The sequence below is a fragment of the Giraffa tippelskirchi genome, chromosome 3 (genome assembly GCF_054371585.1).
Source record: "Giraffa tippelskirchi isolate mGirTip1 chromosome 3, T2T-mGirTip1v1.2.pri, whole genome shotgun sequence".
Lineage (NCBI taxonomy): Eukaryota > Metazoa > Chordata > Mammalia > Artiodactyla > Giraffidae > Giraffa > Giraffa tippelskirchi.
This window is the reverse complement of record NC_137277.1, coordinates 54,717,395-54,734,784: the sequence shown is the minus strand read 5'-3', so window position 1 is coordinate 54,734,784 and position 17,390 is coordinate 54,717,395. Positions and strand designations below refer to the sequence as shown.

Here is a 17,390-nt window from a genome sequence, read left to right as displayed (position 1 = left end):
CGTCCGGAGGCGGGGCCCCCGCGGACGCGGGGCGCGCGGGCCGCCCCCCGGGTCCGGGCGCGGGGGCCGGGGGAGCGCGCGCGGGCGGGAGGGCGGGGGCCGCGGGGGCCGTGACGTCAGCGGCATTGGTTACACGACGTTCTAGAACCCCGCCCCACGTGCGCGGGGGGCGGGGGGGGCGCGGGGGCGGGGCGGGGGGTGTGCGAGCCGCGGGCCCGAGCGGAGCCGAGCCCACGTGTGACGGCTCTCGGCGCGGCCCCGGCTCCGCCGCTCGCGGGGACTCGGAGAGCCGGGCGGGGGGAGGAGGCGGAGGGCGGAGGGAGCGGGAGGTCTCGGGCTCGGGGCCGGCCGCCGCTGCGCTCCGATCGCCGCGCGGCTCGGTGTCCGGGGGTGGGGGGGCGGGGGGGCGCAGCCATGGAGGCCAACGGGGGCCCGGGCGGCTCGGGCGGCGCCAACGACTCGCAGCACGACCCCGGGTAAGTTTCCAGCCGCTGCGCCCCGCGCCTCCCCGGCTCGCTCCCCTGGCCGCGGCGGGGCCGGCGGAGCGCGGCGCCCGGCCCCTCCGGCGCCCCCCCACCGACCCGCCGGCGCCCCCCCCGGGGAGCCGCGCACCTCGGGGTGGCGTTCGGCCGGCGCCCGCTCCCCCAGCCCACCTCCCGGCTCCCGCTCGCGCGCTCCCCCCCGCTCTCCCTTTAGCTTTTGTAAGTTACACGTCAAAATGGCCGATCTGACATCGGTGCTCACTTCTGTTATGTTTTCTCCCTCCAGTAAAATGTTTATCGGCGGACTCAGCTGGCAGACCTCACCAGGTAAGGGAGGGAGGGGGGCACGCCCGGGTCCCCCCCTTCTTGGCTTCTTTATTGCTCTTTGTTATCCCGGTGTAGGAAAAGCCCCCCCCGCCATTGGCTCCCCACTTCTCCTGTGCAAGGTTATTTTTTTAAATAGCAAATCCTTTCCGAGCCCTCTACGCGACCTCTGTTGCCGAATTTCCCCCGCGTGTGCAAAAAAACCCCCAGAATAACAACAGAAAACTACTTTTGGTTTTTGTCCTTGATCAGAATTTGCATTGCTTTTTTTTTTCCACACCTTCTCCCCCCCCCCCCATCTCTCTCTTTCTCTCTCTACAGATAGCCTTAGAGACTATTTTAGCAAATTTGGAGAAATTAGAGAATGTATGGTCATGAGAGATCCCACTACGAAACGCTCCAGGTAAACCATCCCCTTCTGGATTTTGTCTTTATTTCAGAACAAAGTTTAAGTGTTATTTTTGGAGGTGTCTTCGGAAGTAGCTAAGCGGATTTAGAACGGGGCTCAGGCGTGTGGCTGTTTTCGAACGTCGCTCCATCCTTCCCCCCTCCCTTCCCATTAACCCCAAAGGTTATTGTTAATTGGTGCTGAACTCTGGATACAGAGATGTCCACATCTGCGCTTTAAGTCATTTTCCCCTTCGCTTCTTTTTCTCCCGTTTCAAATGACATTCAGCTTCATTCACTTTCCACAGTTAGGTTTTTTTTTTTTTAATGTGTGCACTCGCGGCGCCCCGAACTCTTAAGACCCCCTCTTAGAAAGCTGGTTGTGTCTCCTCTGAGTGCTGGGGCTTGTTTGGAATAATACAGAGTTAAAGAAAGGGAAGCGGGGGAGGAGGAGAGAAACTGAGGTGGCCAAGGAGTGGGGACACCGGCGTCCCCCAAGTTACCTCCGCGCGCCCCGCCCCCGCCCCACTGCCCCCGACAGTCTTGATGTGTTTCCGTGCGGGGCCGGGGATGAAGGCTTGGGGGGTGGGAAGGACCGAGGAGCGGGGGGTGTGGGGGCCCCTTGGCTCTGAGTTCTGCACCGAGGGCTCACTCCTGGCCGCTCCCGATGGTGCCACATTCTCTTGTTTGTTTCTCCCCCTCTTTGTCTCATTTCAGAGGCTTCGGTTTCGTCACGTTCGCAGACCCGGCGAGTGTAGATAAAGTGTTAGGCCAGCCCCACCACGAGTTAGACTCCAAGACGGTAGGTTCTGCCTCTCCGTGTGGTCGCGCGCCCCCTTTCCAGGACCGCCCCGGCCCTGACAGCCCCGTTTAAAGAGACAGCGCCCTCTCTTGCCTCTGCTCAGAGCGGGGCGCGCTGCAGCAGAGCTCGTGTGGGTTCTCAAGTTTGCCGCCGCTGCCGGGTTTGGGGGTTTCTTTTCAGGGTCTGCCCCACCGCAGCCCCCCGATGCTGCCAGGCCTTGGCTTGAGGGAGGGGTCGGCTTGGCGAGAGGCTACCATCCGGGCCAAAAAGACCCTGAAAAGGAACTCCACCACCGGGCCGAGGCAACTTTCCTTTGTCAGCCCAGCCCTGCCCGCGTTCCCCAGTGCGGCCGTGCGAATCGGCTTATAGAAGGCACACGGCCGGTCTCAGGGCGACCCAGGGGGCGCGGGGGCCCAAGGGGGCCGGGGGCGCTAATCACTGTCCAGGCAACAGGTTCCTCCTGGGCACTTGGGATTCGGAATGTGGTTTGAGAAGGGAAGGAGACCTCCCAGAGCTAAGCTGGGCGTCCAGTGGGTGACTCCAGATGGTGTGAAATCTAAGGCTGATAAGGGAGAAGGCCTTGGGTTTCTGTGTTTTGTTCTGTGTTGTTTTTTTCCCCTTTCCTTTCTCGATCCTTTGAGTTGTGGGTGGTTTTACAGCCTGAGAAGGTTTTCAGGTCCAGTCTCGACGGGGTATGGGTCTCCAAGGTCAGAAGAGGAAGGGAAGAAAGTATCAGTGTATGAGAATACATTTCCTGGGGAGAGGAGAGAAGTCTGTAGCATTTTACTGTGGCTCCCCTGCCTTCCCTGTCTGTCTACTAGAATTTCCCCAAGGTCTTTGTACCGCTGCCCAAGGCAGGGTCCCTGAGGTGGCACTGGGGTGCAGTGCTGGCCTGACTCATCTCTCCTTAGTGGGCAACTGGGTCGAGGCAGGGAATCAGGTTCTAGGCCCAGCTGTCCGAGCACAGCTTGGGCAAGCTGTTCCCTGTCTCTAGGCCTCAGTTTCCTTTTCTGTAAAATAAAAGAGTAGAACAAGTGATCTTTTCAAGTCCGTCTTGACTTTTAACACTGAATGGAGGAGAAGAAAAGAAAAACCTGGCCACCTTTGGTGTCCCTGCATTGATTTTGCAAATTCACGCTGTTTCTCTGATCAGAGGTCAGAGGCGAACCTCCTAGCACCTCCTACCCCAAGAAAAGACCCCCCACACTCTAAGTTGCTTTATTAATTGAGCTAGACTTGTCCTAGCTTGTGGCCCAGGCTTTTTGCACTTTGAGATCATTTAGTTTCAGGGACAGTCGTTTGCAGGGTGATAACGGACCTATGAAGCATTTTTTATCTCCTTGACTTCTCGGCTAGACATTTCACAAAGCTAATAAAATTAAAGAGGAGAGAGATTTCAAGGTAAATTTGGAAATTTATTATCCACCCCTCTGCCCACCCGGTGGGGGAAAAATAGCGTTTGATTTCTATGGTGGCTGGTGGGTCGTCTCCCTCTGTATCAGATGCAGAGCCTGCAGTTTTGGCTCGATAATTGTTTGTAGACATGTTTTGGTCACTATTATTTAGTATAACCTAGCTTTTGACTTTGTTTCAACGTTCAGTGCAGGAGGCAGACGCGGTTGGTTTATTGACATGGAAACGAGGATCTTGTTTACCGTTACCTTAAAAGCTTTGTTTAGGTAACGGCCATTCACATCCAAAATAGTACCCTAGTTTTTTCCTAGAGGATTTGTAGCTACAGTAAGTAGAGCTGTACCTAACTAACTAATGTTTTCATTTTTGGTAGTTTTCTTTTTTGTTCGTTTTTTAAAAAATAGTTGACAGGGATGTACAAAAGGTTGGGATTTGCCGGTTTTCTCTTGACCTGTCCTCTCCATTTGTGGTTTCAGCGTGTACACTTGACCCATGGAAGAACTTTCACTGTGGTATAACACGCTGTTACCAATACCCAACACCGGAATTCTGAATTGGCTTCGAGTTTTGTACTTTTAGATATATGTATTTTTTAAGCGCTCTGCTTTCTTTACTTCTCCCTACCTTCCTCCAGCTCCTGGCCTTTTCCTCTTGACATATTCCTCACCTTTTAACCCACAAACATGGTGCTTATTGCAATTGTTTGCTGATCAACTTAAAAAAAAAAACAACTTTGGGGGAGTGTTTATGAAAAGACATATCTGTCTTATGTTTGGTCAACAGCATGGAAAATCCACACCTGTTGTATTTCTCCTGTCGACAGCTCCTAGTCAGTGCTGAATATACCTGTAGCTGCGGTAATGTTAATCTCCATGAAAGGGTAGTTTCCTAGATCAGAAATTTTTTTGTCTGTTTTAGTTTTTGCAAAGTAATCTCTCATTTCTCAGGTGATGCTGCAGACTTTTATGAGGTCTTTAAACTACCTTAATAAAAGTGGTAAATCTTTATGTCTTACCGCCTAGGTCCTAGGGGATGTTAAGTCTGGGAACAGAATCAGCTCTGGTGTGACTCCCCACTCCTGTGCTTTTTCCCAAAGCATTACTCTCCCCTCCGCCCCTTGGCAGAACTGAAACCAAGGTTGAGATTTACATTTTAAAAGGGGAAAATTTTAATATGAAAGCCAAAGCAGATAAATAACTAACTTGTAGCTGTATTCTTGCCACGCTCTGTGTTGAATTCTTCCCAAAGATTTGTGATATTTAGAAATCTAATGAAAAGTAACAGTGGGAATATTTTTTCATTCCTTCCTTCTCCATGTTTTCTCTCCAACAACTTTTCCCCTCTCAGATCAGCCTATCAGGCTCAAAAGCTTCTGTGGGAATTGTTGGGGGTTTTAAAGCCAGTCCCTGATTGAGACCTGCAGATATCTGATGTGGAATATAATTTTTTCTCCATTCAGATTGGGATTGGGGTAGGGGGAATACGCTAATTGTTGCACTGATTCTGACTGCTTTTTTTCAGTAATTTTTTTTTTTTTTTTTTTTACTTTCTCCCTATAATGGCCTTACTTTTGTAAATATGGGTTTAGGTTGCTGATAGATCTTTACCCCTGTGATTTTTAAAATCCAGGTGCATTTAGCTCCTACATTTCCTTTATTTTAATTTTTTATTATTATTTTAAGAACCAACTCAGGCTCCATAGTTCTTTGACACTTGCTTTCTTTTGAGGTATAACTACTGAACGAACTGTCCTTCTAATTCATCGTAGGTAATTTTACTTCGCAAAACATGAGTGAACTAATTCAAGCAGAGCATCCTACTGGATGTTGATGGGGGGTTTTTTGGATGTTGTTAATTTAAAAAATTTTTGGAATCCTCTTCTCCACCTGTGTTGTTTAGTTATCATTGAGGAGAAGAACTGCCATCCAATTACTTATTGCTGAAAGGACCTTCCATGTAATTTTCATGTTTTGATTTTTCTCAATGATGACATTCCCATCTTTTCTCCCAGCCGTGCATCACGAATTAGATGCAGGTACCGTTTAATGTTCATCGTCCTTGCCTAAATAAGAACACATGCAATCTGACTAGTTAAAGCATTGCACATTGAAATGCACAGTGGGGCATTTGATAAAGGCTTGGCGTGTTTGGTACATTTTGGGAGGGACTGTTAAAGTTTACATCAAACTTTAAGGAAACTTTTGAGTTGTTTGAGAAGTTACTGAAAGCTGGGTTCAAAGCCTGAGAAATGAGTGATTAATACCTAGGCGATTAATTGTAATTGTTTTTCTCCCCTCAAAAGTCCTGCAGCTGACTCCTACTTTTCCATTTTTTTCCCCCAGATTGACCCCAAAGTTGCATTTCCTCGTCGAGCGCAACCCAAGGTAAGTAGGAGAAGCAGTCATAGGATTTTAGCACTCAGAGGTGGTTGCCAAGGATTCCAGATTTCAAACAGAGCACTGGCAGTGATGTGTTGAAGCCTGGTGCACCCCGTTTCTTCAGGGTATCAGCGTGTGGCAGTGAGGGGGGGCAGGCCAGGCGCTGTGAGAGATAACCATGCGTCTGCTAGTCAGCCATTCCCAGGTGGGTTCTGAGCATCCATCTGGGGGCAGGGACCAGCCTGTGCTTTTGTGGGAGGACGTAGCACCGTCTGTTGCAATATTTATGCAAACGTTCTGTTTATTTTTTAAGCATTGCTGAGATCCCATCAGGAAAAATTGGCCATTTCCTTGTGATTCTTTTGGAGGGTACTCTTTCGAGGTCTAACAACTTGGAGTTTAAGGAGAGGAGTAGTATTTAAGTAAACAGCTTGTCCTGTCTTGGAAAAACAACTTTGTAGGCCCAAGATGCCCTCAGTCCGACCGAGGAAGTGGTGGATGTGTGCATTGGTTTCAGGCAGGCTGGATCAGGCTGGACACACTTGAAGTCAGCAGAGTGCTGCTGTTTTGTGCAAGTGCTGATGCCTGGGCGGAGAAGAGCTGGAAACGTTGTCCCTTTGCAGAAGTGGTACTGCAAGGCTTGCTGGAAGGCTTGAGATGGGCCTTCACCGTTTCCCAAGTGTGTAGTTAACGTAATTTTCACTGAGCTTGCCATGTGTGGTCATGAGAACACAGCTGCATAAAGCCCAAGGTGAGATTTAAAGGGCTTATGGCTTCCACGCTAAATTTGCACTTTTTAAATTATACTTTTCTCTTCCCTGGGTAATCCCGGAAGAATACTTTTTCCACGTCTTGTGGCCTTGGCACTGTTTTAAGGGGAAGGGGAAAAGGTCAAGTGTCTGTGTAGGTCATAAAAGGGATAATACTGAGGTTTAGACAGTTCAGTTTGTTTCTTTAAGCATGGTCTCCCAGAAGTGGGACCTTTTAGTTGTGCAAGGGGAGGAATGGTTTTGCACATTAATGAAGAAATAGTTGGCTCTTGGGGATGGTATTTTGAGAATTTCAGGTTGGAGCCTGCCATGCGATTCCTTCCTTCCTTCTCTCCTCTCCCTCTCTTTCTTCCACGTGGTTCTTGCTTTTTCTTCCCTTCCTTTCCCTCTTCAGAAGGAAACACAAATCTCTAAACAAAAATAGTGAAAGTATTTTCTTGAGGCATTTTTTTTCCCCTAATGCTTAAGCAAATAATAGAAATTAATGAATCAAAGGAGTTGGATTATTTCTATGCTGAGCACAAACTTTTGGGACTATCTTCAGTGTTTATTGCTTTCCAAACTGTGTGTGATCCTTGATGTTTCAGAAGACTTCCAGAATTAGCAGGGTTTCCTGATTTGGAAGAATGGCTGTTTCTTCCATAAATGTGAATCTTCAAATTTCCAGGTTAGTCATTTGATCCCCCAGAACTCGGATCAGGTTACTCTAGCGGGAAACTGGAAAAATCCCTGACTTGGTCAAACCATGGGCTTCTCCTCTTCTTTGCAGCTCCTCCTCAACTCTCCCATTTTTTATAACCAGGAGGACAATATTTTATTTTAATATATTCTGGTGAGTATTTCAGTGATGCTTTCAACTTAAAAGCAAGACAGAATATTTCTCAAACTTGTCAAAGTGTCCCCCGCCCTCGCCAAAGTCTGGGATGGTTTTGGTGAAATATCAGACTTCGGGATGTGAGCTAACGTTAAACCAGTTGGGGAAGACATCTTTCTATGGAATTCTAGGGATTTCATAATAATACCTTACTTTTTATGATACACATTCTTCACAAAAAATTTTTCTATCCGTTATCTCCATCTGAATCCCAGGTCCTGCAACACTGAGAAATCACCTGTTCTCAGTTTGCTCATCTGTAAAATGGGGTTGTGAAGAGTAAAAGAGCCTGCACAGGGTGAGGGTCTTGCAACTCATCATATCCATCATTGCCGACAGCATCATTGTTGGTTTAATCACCACTGTTGTTTTCGAGTTCAACAGCCTGTGTTTGGATCCCGACTGGACTACTTGTTAACTGTATAAATTTGGGCAAATCATTTAACTTCCTCGAACCTCAATTTCTCCATCTCCCTGAGCTTTGGTGAGAAGCAAATTAAGTAAGGTAAAGTGCCTGAAAAAAGACCTAGGGTATGGTAATGCCATACTTGGTCCTTGCTGTTTTTGTTTTTTTAATTTCTTTTATTGACGTGTGGTTGATTTATAATGTTGTGTTAGTTTCCGGTGTACAGCAATGATTCATTTATGTGTATGTGTGTGTACATATGTGTGTATATACATCCTTTTTCAGATTCTTCTCCATTATGGTTTAGTCACTTCATGTTTTCCACGTGATTTTTGGGACGCTAATCCTGTGAGAGGTCTAGTAATGATGACAGCGTTAACTGAGTTTCTGTGCCAGGCGCTGTGGAAGGGACGTGATGTATATTGACTCCCTCAGTCTTCACCTCTGCCCTGTGAGCTGGGTGCTAGTATGATTTCCTTTTTCTGGAAACCATTGTTGGGTTGCACAGTGGTATAGCCTGGCCCGGAACTGTGCCCTCTTGCAGCGTCTGTCCTCAGGGGCGCCAAGGGGTGTGGAGGAGGGGGTGGCTCTGAGTGGCCCCCAGGCTGCGAGGGGTAGGCTGTGGCGCTTCCCCAGTGGGGTGACTCTCCCGGCCCTGTGACATCACCCCACTGTGGGACTCTGCCCGGTGTGCCCCTTCGTCCGACCCTCAGCGTCTTTCGGGGGTTCTGGAGTTGGGGGTGCGGTGTGGTGGTTGGCCCCTGGGGCAGGGTGGGCAGAGAGTGCCTTCCTTGTCAACGGTTATTTTCCGACAGCTTGAGTCCACCCAGGGGAGTTTCAGACTGAAGCTGGTGTTGGAGGCTGAAACCTGGCCGACGGGAGAGTAGAACGTTAACTCAAACCTTATTTATTCTTTATCTCCTGCAAAATTGGTGTGTGTGTAGTGTGTGTGTGTGTGTGTGTGTGTGTCAGGGTCCCGGTGGCAAGGTGAGCCGTGCCTCTCCTCGGGGACTGGGTGGTGCACTTGTAAATGATGCGTCAGCGTGTCTTTCAGTTGAAATTCATTTCTCTGCTGTCTGGCTGTCCCTCCTTGCTAACACTCACCGGAGAAATATTCCACGGAGGTGTTAAAACAAGACTGCTGGAAAGAAACTGTAACTGAATACGAAAGAAAATTCGTAGCAGTGAAGAACAGATTTCGTATTAGGACTGTCATAATATTCTTTAATGTATCATATAAATACAAATCTGTTTTGACCAGAATTTTAATGAGCGACCCGAGGAAGGGTTTTGAATTCTGCAGTTCATCTCTCCCTCTTTGCGATATGAATGTTCACGTCTCAAGTGAAGTATAATGGGCATTATTAACTAGTCGAAGGCAAACTCTCTGGAGACTGCTGCTGCTGCTGCTGCTGAGTCGCGTCAGTCGTGTCCGACTCTGTGCGACCCCATGGACTGCAGCCTACCAGGCTCCTCTGTCCATGGGATTTTCCAGGCAAGAGTACTGGAGTGGGGTGCCATCGCCTTCTCCGTCTCTGGAGACTAGTAGCCATTAATTAGTGAAGTGCATTTTGATCAGAAGATAGGTCTGTTCTGTGTCTTTCTGTTTCTCTGGATGATTATTTCATTTGGTAAAATATGTCAGAGTTTCCCCCCTCTGTCTTTAAAGAGTAAACTGGTCATGCTCCTCTAAAAAGATGACTTAATTTGAAGCCGTTGGAGAAACAGGAATGATGGGGACCAATCATGTCATCATACCCTTTTGCTGGTCTCTTTGGGTAGAAGTGTTGGCTCCCTGGAAGAGTTTTGCTCCAGCTTGTGGTTTCTTTTCCTTGTGTGGAGAAACCAGGAGACTGCCTGGCATCTTGGGGCAAGAGTGAGTCTGGGCATAATTTACCATCTGCCCTAATTATCCTCGTGTATAATAAGGCATTCCCCGGTCCCCTGGTGGCTCAGTGGTAAAGAATCCATTTGCAAAGGTTCGATTCCTGCGTTGGGAAAATTCCCCTGGAGAAGGGAATGGCAGCCCGCTCCAGTATTCTTGCCTGGGAAATCCCATGGACAGAGGAGCCTGGTGGGCTATGGTCCCACAGGGTCCCAAGAGTTGAACACGACTTAGCGAGTAAACCCCTGCTCCCCTGATGGGCACATTCCTCCTTCAGTTTCCAAGGCCAAACCTTATCTGTTTATTAAGAGAAATCTCATTTGATCAGCCTGTTAGTTACCTTCAGTCACAGCTGGGTGACCCTGGCCCTGTAGGCCTCAGCTTCTTCTGCTTTAAAACTGGGCTCATGGATTGCCCCACGTGGAACTGTTTTCAAGGGGAATACAGAAGCCTTTGCTGGGAGCTTGGTGCAAAGTAGCACCCAGAGAATGTCTGCTGGTATTGTTATCATAGAGTTACTTTTGTAGAATAAAAAAGAAAATTATGACGGTGCAGATGACCTAAGAAAATTCTTGCTTGGACTGTAAGCCCCTTGATGGCAGAGGGCTGCTGATGGTTGGCATTTGGTAACTGTTCAGTGAATGAGTGGAATCCAGCCTGCTCTTTTCACGGGGGAGGCAGCTGACACTTGGGGAGTTAACGTCAGTGGCCCCAGGCCACATAGCTAAGTTATGGCAAGGTTAAGCCCAAAGCCAGGTTTTCCTGTCCCCTGGAAGGCTCTCCAGATGGGTGCAGGGCAGCCCAAGTGTTTCATACACCCACCTCCTGTTCCGGGGGAGCGGTTTCTTGGCAGCTTCTCAAGGGCGAGGGGTGAGTTTTCGACATCTGGCCTCCCCTGCTGCTGCGGATCGGGTCCTCCCAGCATCTTGCCATCTTGGGTGATCTGCAGCTGTCATCTGGGGGGCCGCAGTTAACCGACCTGCCGGTGGGCCGGTGGGCCCCTGTCCCCAGCCGGGTGGTGGCGGGGTGTCAGCAGCCTCTTTTCCCGCAGTGAGGGCCTCAGGGGATTAGTGGCTGAGCTTCCTTCTTGTCGGACGTGATCTCCTTCCTGCTCTTTCCCGCCTTCCCGGCAGCAGCAGGTGTCAGCTCAGAGGGGAGGGGCACCTCGTCCTACAAATGTCCTTTCCCTGGATTTTTGCCTTTCCTCACGTGCTTGGGTCTCAACGCTAAGGTCAGTCCACCCGGAGGCCGGGGGGCCGGTGTTCTGTGTCAGATGTTTCTGGCAGACGGGTGAGACCCCTGTGCCCCTTGGGGACGAGAGGAGGAGGAAGGCTCTGCGCTAAGAGCCAGCTGCCCATCCTGGGGGCCTCCGGAGGCTGCATTCGTTCTTCGCGTCCTGTTTTGTATTTTTAAACCCAAACGTTCTCCGGCCAAGAGCCCGAGAACACGGGAGGGAGATGGGGCCGCTCGTGTCGGTGCTCTTGTTGGATCTGGTTTGTTGACTTACTAAGAGCTCCTCTCATTGTTTGTGCTTGCTGACTCCACTTTCGGGGTGCTGTAGGAAAGCCTCATTGGCTTCCCGATGCCCACTGAGCAAAGTCTGAACTCAGCCTGGCAGTTTGATCCTTCAGGGTCTGTCTGGGGATCTGCTTCTGGCTGATTCCCCAGCTCATCTCCCCTCTTGCTGCTGATACCCGGGGTGTTCCTTCTGCTTCCCTGAAGAACTGCCCTTTTGCGGGTCCCTGTCTGCACCGCCCTTCCTTCCCTCTACTGTACAAGACAGACCCCCTCCTTTCTTTCTTTTTTACAAAGAGACATTGGATTAAGCTCTGGATATCTCTCAGGGGTCTGTACAACTTTTAATCACACTTTCTAAGGACAGGGAGGCCTGGCACGCTGTGGTTCATGGGGTCGCAAAGAGTCGGACACGACTGAGCAACTGAACTGACTGAACTGAAGCCATTCTGACACTATTTTTTCAGTATTTATTTGGCTGCACCGGGTCTTTGTTGGAGCCTGAGGAATCTTTCAGTTGTGGCATGTGACCTCCTGGTTGCAGCATGTGGGATCTAGTCTCTTGACCAGGGAATCAAACCCAGGCCCCCTGCATTGGAAGCCTGGAGTCTTAGCCACTGGGCCACCAGGGAAGTCCCAGGTAGACCCCTCTTTCAAAGCCCAACTTAGTTGTTACTCTTCCATGATGCTGTCCCTTCTCCCTCTTTTTCTGCATTTCCACAGCACTTTACCTTTTCTTTGGGGGTGTGCCTTCACAATAATAAATTTAGCAAAAAATATGTGGCATTGTGCCAGGCACTCACTCATTCATTCATTTATTCACTGAATGTTATGGAGCACCTGCCATGCACCAGACTCTGTGTGTGGTTCAGGGGAGTGGTGTGGAGAAGAAGACGGAGGCTCTGCCCTCATGGGACTTTCACTATAGTGGGACAGAGAAGCAGTGAGCAAAGCGTGCACTGCACCAGCTGGTGTGAAAACCTCAGCAGGGTGAGGGTGATGGGGGATGGGCACTGGCCATGTCTTTCATGCGTTCAGATACCCCGCTCAGCATTCAGTAATTATTTACCAGGTCTCTGCCCAGCACCCGGGACTGTGTTAGGTGCTTTGTTCTGGGTTTTATGGTTGGTTAGGTTCATGCCTTATCACCTCTACAGGACGATAAAGGCACAGGCAGATTTTACTAATTAAAAAAGCGCTTAGCTCCTAGTCCTGCTCTTTTGTACACTCTGACCTCCGTTTGGCTAGAAGGAAAGCAGGATGGTGAAACCGACGCCATGCTTGTCTTCTTAGCTCTGGGTCTTCTTAGCTCTGGGTCTTAGCTCTGGGTTGGGAGGAGGGGGTGCTGCCCGTGTTAGGAGGATGCAGTAAGCTCAGTAAGAGAGAGAGAGGGACAGCAGTTGGAGGAGGAGAGAGGACAGCCCCTCGGAGGAGGTGGGTTTTGCCCTAGGTTCTGAAGGACAGGTAGGCAAGAAGAATGGCAGGAATGCAGTTCTCCCCACCAGGGGCCAGGGGGTCAGGACACGCAGCCGGAGGTGGGTGTGTGTGCCACTCAGCTCTCGGAAGGGGCCCGGACGGCAGGCTGGGGCCAGCTCAAGGAAGGCCTCGGAGGCCAGGCCGAGCACCCACGTCTGCGCTCGTGGCACGGTGCTGGGGGCCCTGCTGTGCGTGGGCAGGATTGTGGGGCTCTCCGTACCAGGTTTCAGCGCTTTCCGACGAGCGTGGGAGTTGGGATCCCTGTGAGGACCGAGGCTGTGCCATTCCAGGGAGAACGACCCTATCCCGGGCTTGTGCGCTCCGTGTGACTCCGACTGCGCCCTCTCTGGCTGCTGGCCCTTCTCCAGGAGTGATGCTCTGGGCTGATACCCTCCCTGATATGCGGGGGGCGTGGCAGCTACCAAGAGCCCTGTCATTCTCTAGTTTCCGCCTTCTCGCCTTCCCCTTTTTGTCTCTTTTAACAGAAGGCCGCGATACAGACAGAATTCCAGAGTTCTGTGTTTTGTCCTTCTCCAGCTTGTGATCTTGACCTTACCGTGTATAGACGTTGACGTGTTGTTTCTTGGTTTGGAAATCACAGACTGTGGAGCACTGATGCCTGTGCCCTGTAGCTCAGAGCATCCTGACCTATGATTTCATAGGTGATGTCTGCTTGGGGTCACCTTTGGGTGAGTGGCTGCCTGGTGGGAGGGATGTGGGATCACGGGGAATCACGACCTCTGCCTTCTCTGTGGTGTGAGAGGTGTGAGCAGGTGTGATCGTGGGCCTAAGCACCCCGTGGCACGTGTAGCAGCAACCAAGGGTGGTTGGTCCACCTGGGACAGGTATTTGGGCCCCACGTACAAAACGGTGTCCTTTGTCACCCTATCCTTCAAGGGTAGATAGCATCAAGCTCCTAGCTCTCCGGAAGGTTAATTCTCAGGGTGTGTACCTAGCTTACTATACTTCCTTATTTTATTTTGAGACCTTGAATAATCAAGAAGAAAAGTCTTAATTTAGAATAATGACTGTCATATTGTGTGTCAGTATGTTTGAGGAAGCATACTAAGCCTCCGTCTACTTAATTTTTAGTTTAATCCTTGCAATAGTCCTTTGCAGGAGTTGACAAATGGGGAAACTGAGGCTGAGACTGATCAGGAACTTTCTTAGGACCAACAGAACCAGTAAGTGGCAGGGTTGGCCTTTGGTCTGTCTGAATCCCAACTCCTTGCTCTCTTTACTCAGCTTTACCCCATCTGACACGAGTAGGTAGATTCTATGCTCAGGCTGAGGAGTAGCGTTGTTCTACGCTGGTCAGGACGCTTCAGGTTGGTTTCAATTGCCTGTGTTTAAGAACCTGTTTAGCACAGTGAAGTGCCACTTACTAGCTGTGGAGTTTTGGACAAGTCACTTAATGTTTTTGTGCCTCCATTTCTTTATCTGTAAAATGGGGATTTTAATATTTCCTACATTCTAGAATTGGTACGGGTGAATACAGATGAAGGGCCTGGGGTGATAGCTGCACAGAGAGGGTCCCGGGTAGGCACTTGTGATCTGCTGCTGTCCCTTGGAGATGGCACTGCCTGCATCGTCAGAGGCTCTTCTCTGGAAGCTCACAGGTGGATGGGTGCTGTTGGCCCTTTCTAGGGGTGACAGATAGAACAGCCTGTTGAGATGTGGGAGCTTCCGTGTCACTGGCTTTCGAAGGGATCACCCTCTATCCTGGCGATGCTTGGTGGGCACTGGGAATGCAGTTTCTTTTCTGCATCTGATGCCTGTTTTTGCTGCTCCTGAGAGTGGAGTCCTGGGGAGCAGCTAGGGGACAGCTAAGATACCGCCGTGTGAAAGGTCTCCCCGTGGGCCTTCTGTCTCCCAGGCCTGGTCTTTATCTGCCTGGGGGCAGTTCCACCAATGACTGATCTGAAAGCATCACATTCATTTATTTGTCACTGGCTGTGACAGGCAAGTTAATGCTAATGGATTCTTTTTTTAGCCTGTTGTCTGGGATGAGTTTCTCCCAACTGTCCTGAAATCGAAGGCATTAGGGGACTGTGTAACTTTTATGGCAGGGGAGGATTTAAAAAATAAATAGGGTTGTGTATGTGAGGGCCTTAAATTTAGGTTAGGGACGGGAGCAGCCAAGGAGGGGATGTGAGCCAGCACGGAGTCTTCTTTTTAAGAAATCCATTCAGAACTCCAAATTGCTGTTTCTGTTTCAATTATGTGACAATTTTAAGGGTTTAGAAAAATCTAATAAAATGGTCTTGATGATACATTCTGGGGACAGAGTGCTTTAGATGATCCAGGAGAATAAATTCCTTGGGGGGGGGGTGGTCAAGAGAGTCTTCGTTCCTGCCACCCTGGGCCTTCTTTCATTGCGGTTTTTACATTTTTATTGTTTTGAAGGGCAGAAAATGATGTTGGAATGTATTCAGAGCTTCATCCATATCCTCCACCAAAATGAATTATTCTCTTTGGGCAATTGCAAAGAGATGGGCCCCTCCAATCACTAGCTTTTTTTTTTTTTTTAAGCCAGCCTGTTGTAAATGACTTTCAGAGTATGGTTTGTGTGTGTAATGATTTTGAATAAAGCACCAAAGAGAAGAAAATGGAGGAGGGAAAAGTGTGAGCAGAGAGGCCCTATGAGATTTTTTTTCGCTTTTTTCCAATCCAAGCTTTTGATAGTTTCCCAAGGAGCATAAGTTTACAATGGCAGCCAGCTTTGGGCTGCCTGCGGGAAGAGAGTGCAGAAAGACCTAGTGTAGCAAAATGTGATGCTGAGTGACATTAATGAGGTGACCTCTCCGGTGGGAGGGAGGCAAGGGTCCAGCGAGGCAGAGCTGTTCCCAGGACTTGCTCGTAGCAGGATGTGTCTCCTTGGGCACATGTGCGTGGGTGCCTGTGTGTGGTGTGTACTCCCTCGAGCTTCCTGTCTTCCAATGAAAGTTTTAACACAGAATCCTGCTCACTTGGCTGCAGGATTCTCCACTCTCGAGAGGCCGTATGTAGCGAGCACTATATTCCCATTGACTGAAAAGTAAAGTTTTCAACCGGGAGGCATTTTATTTTACCTCCTGAGTATCTGCTGGGGCCCGGGTGAGTGACGGGTGAAGCCACATCCCAGAGCCGCATACTGTTGGAGTGCTGGGTCCAGGAGTGTGAAAAGTCAATATTCTCATCTCTCAGATGAATTCCAGGCAGTGGGGGGAGGAGAAGGCCTGTTGGCGAATGGCTTTTTTATTTTTAAAGCCCTAGACCGATAACATTTCATATTGATGGTATAAATGGAACATTGCAACAACTGCTTCTTAAATATTTTAGTGCCTTGGAGAGTGTTCCATATTTCCATGTTGCTCTTGTGTAAGAATTTCCAGTTACTCAAGAGAAGCTGCGATATTTCGGGTAGATTACCTGGTGAGGATGTGAGGAATCTGGGTTTTGCTGTCTTACTGGATGGGACCTTGGGAGGACATACCTGGTCCTGCTGTCAGACACTTCCAGAAGTGAGGCCGGACTCTCTGTCTCATGCGTCATCCTGGTGTTGGCATGAGCCTTCTAAAGACTAATGGGCAAGTGTTTGAAAATCTGCTGTGAGATCTTAGGGAAAAAATACCTACATAGGACCTAGAGTGGGGTGAGTGGGTGGAAATGCAGTGTTTATTTATTGGTGCTTGCCTGTTTGTTTTTTTTTTTCATCACTTTCAACTCAGTTCCCTCTGGAATATCTCTTATATATGTCATTTCTATAGCTAAAGGCAAACAAAAATGTTTAACGCACATAGCACTGAATAAAACCCAACTAGTAGGTTCATGGTCTCTCTCACCTGTGGGAAAAGGAACAAATTAGAATGTTTGAACCGAGGAAAAGGTTGGACTGTGACTCTCCACGAGACTGTTCCGTGTATCTGTTACCTCTTCTGTTTTCAAAGCAGATAATTGGTTTTAGTAAGAACTTCTGACTTGATTAGGGGGCCCTTAGGAAATTAAAGTGTGTTTGAATTTCACAAGTATAATTTTAATTATACAAATTTTGCGTTTTTCACTAGGGAGCTAGGTTCAGAACTTGTTTTCCTGTGCTAATAGGGGTAGTAAAGCTGATTATGGCAGAATGCCTTACTTAAATCGCTTTGAAAATAAAAATCCAGGGATTTGATCATTGTTTTTCCCTGCAGTACGCGATGTTCAGGTTAAGGTCTGTACACGTCCCATATCCTTGTTAGAAATGATTTTTCACTGGATCCACACAACAGTAGAACCTGACTGACATAGTGGGGGGGGGGGCCCTCATTATGAATTTTCCTGCTGCACTTGCTGAAAGAATTCAATTAAAGTTCTTTTGAGCAAAGTCCTGCCTGGGCAGCTTGCGTTTGGCTCCCTGCCATGTTAGCATGTTGTGATTGCCTTTATCGCCACATCGTCCTGTTTGCTCAGAGCCTGTGCATTCATAGCGTTAGTTCTCTGAGCAGCCCCTCTTCAGCACGACCCCGTGGATTAAGCCAAAGGAACTGTGGAAACGGTCACCTGAGCTCGTCTCCAAGCTGTAGAGAGATGATGGAGTGAGGATGATCAGCCCCCCTGGGCATCCCAGGAGCAGGACTGATTGTGTTTGTGGGAAGTGACCCTCTTTCAGACAAAACCCCCAAGGGTCCAAAAGTGCTTTGTGAGTTTGAACTCTAGC

The 17,390-nt window shown here is 49.2% G+C and overlaps 1 protein-coding gene across 15 annotated transcripts in view; it reads left to right on the top strand.

The window, feature by feature from the left end:
* Nucleotides 1-211: 211 nt before the first annotated feature.
* The window catches only part of MSI2 (musashi RNA binding protein 2), a 403,404-nt gene continuing 386,225 nt past the window's right edge, over nt 212-17,390 (top strand). For all 15 annotated transcript variants that reach the window (XM_081585317.1, XM_081585313.1, XM_081585312.1 and 12 more), the window contains exons 1-5: nt 212-476; nt 769-809; nt 1,128-1,209; nt 1,911-1,995; nt 5,751-5,792. In XM_081585317.1, coding sequence (XP_081441443.1) covers nt 415-476; nt 769-809; nt 1,128-1,209; nt 1,911-1,995; nt 5,751-5,792 — 312 coding nt within the window. In that variant the 5' untranslated portion in view covers nt 212-414. The remainder of the gene's footprint in view (nt 477-768; nt 810-1,127; nt 1,210-1,910; nt 1,996-5,750; nt 5,793-17,390) is intronic.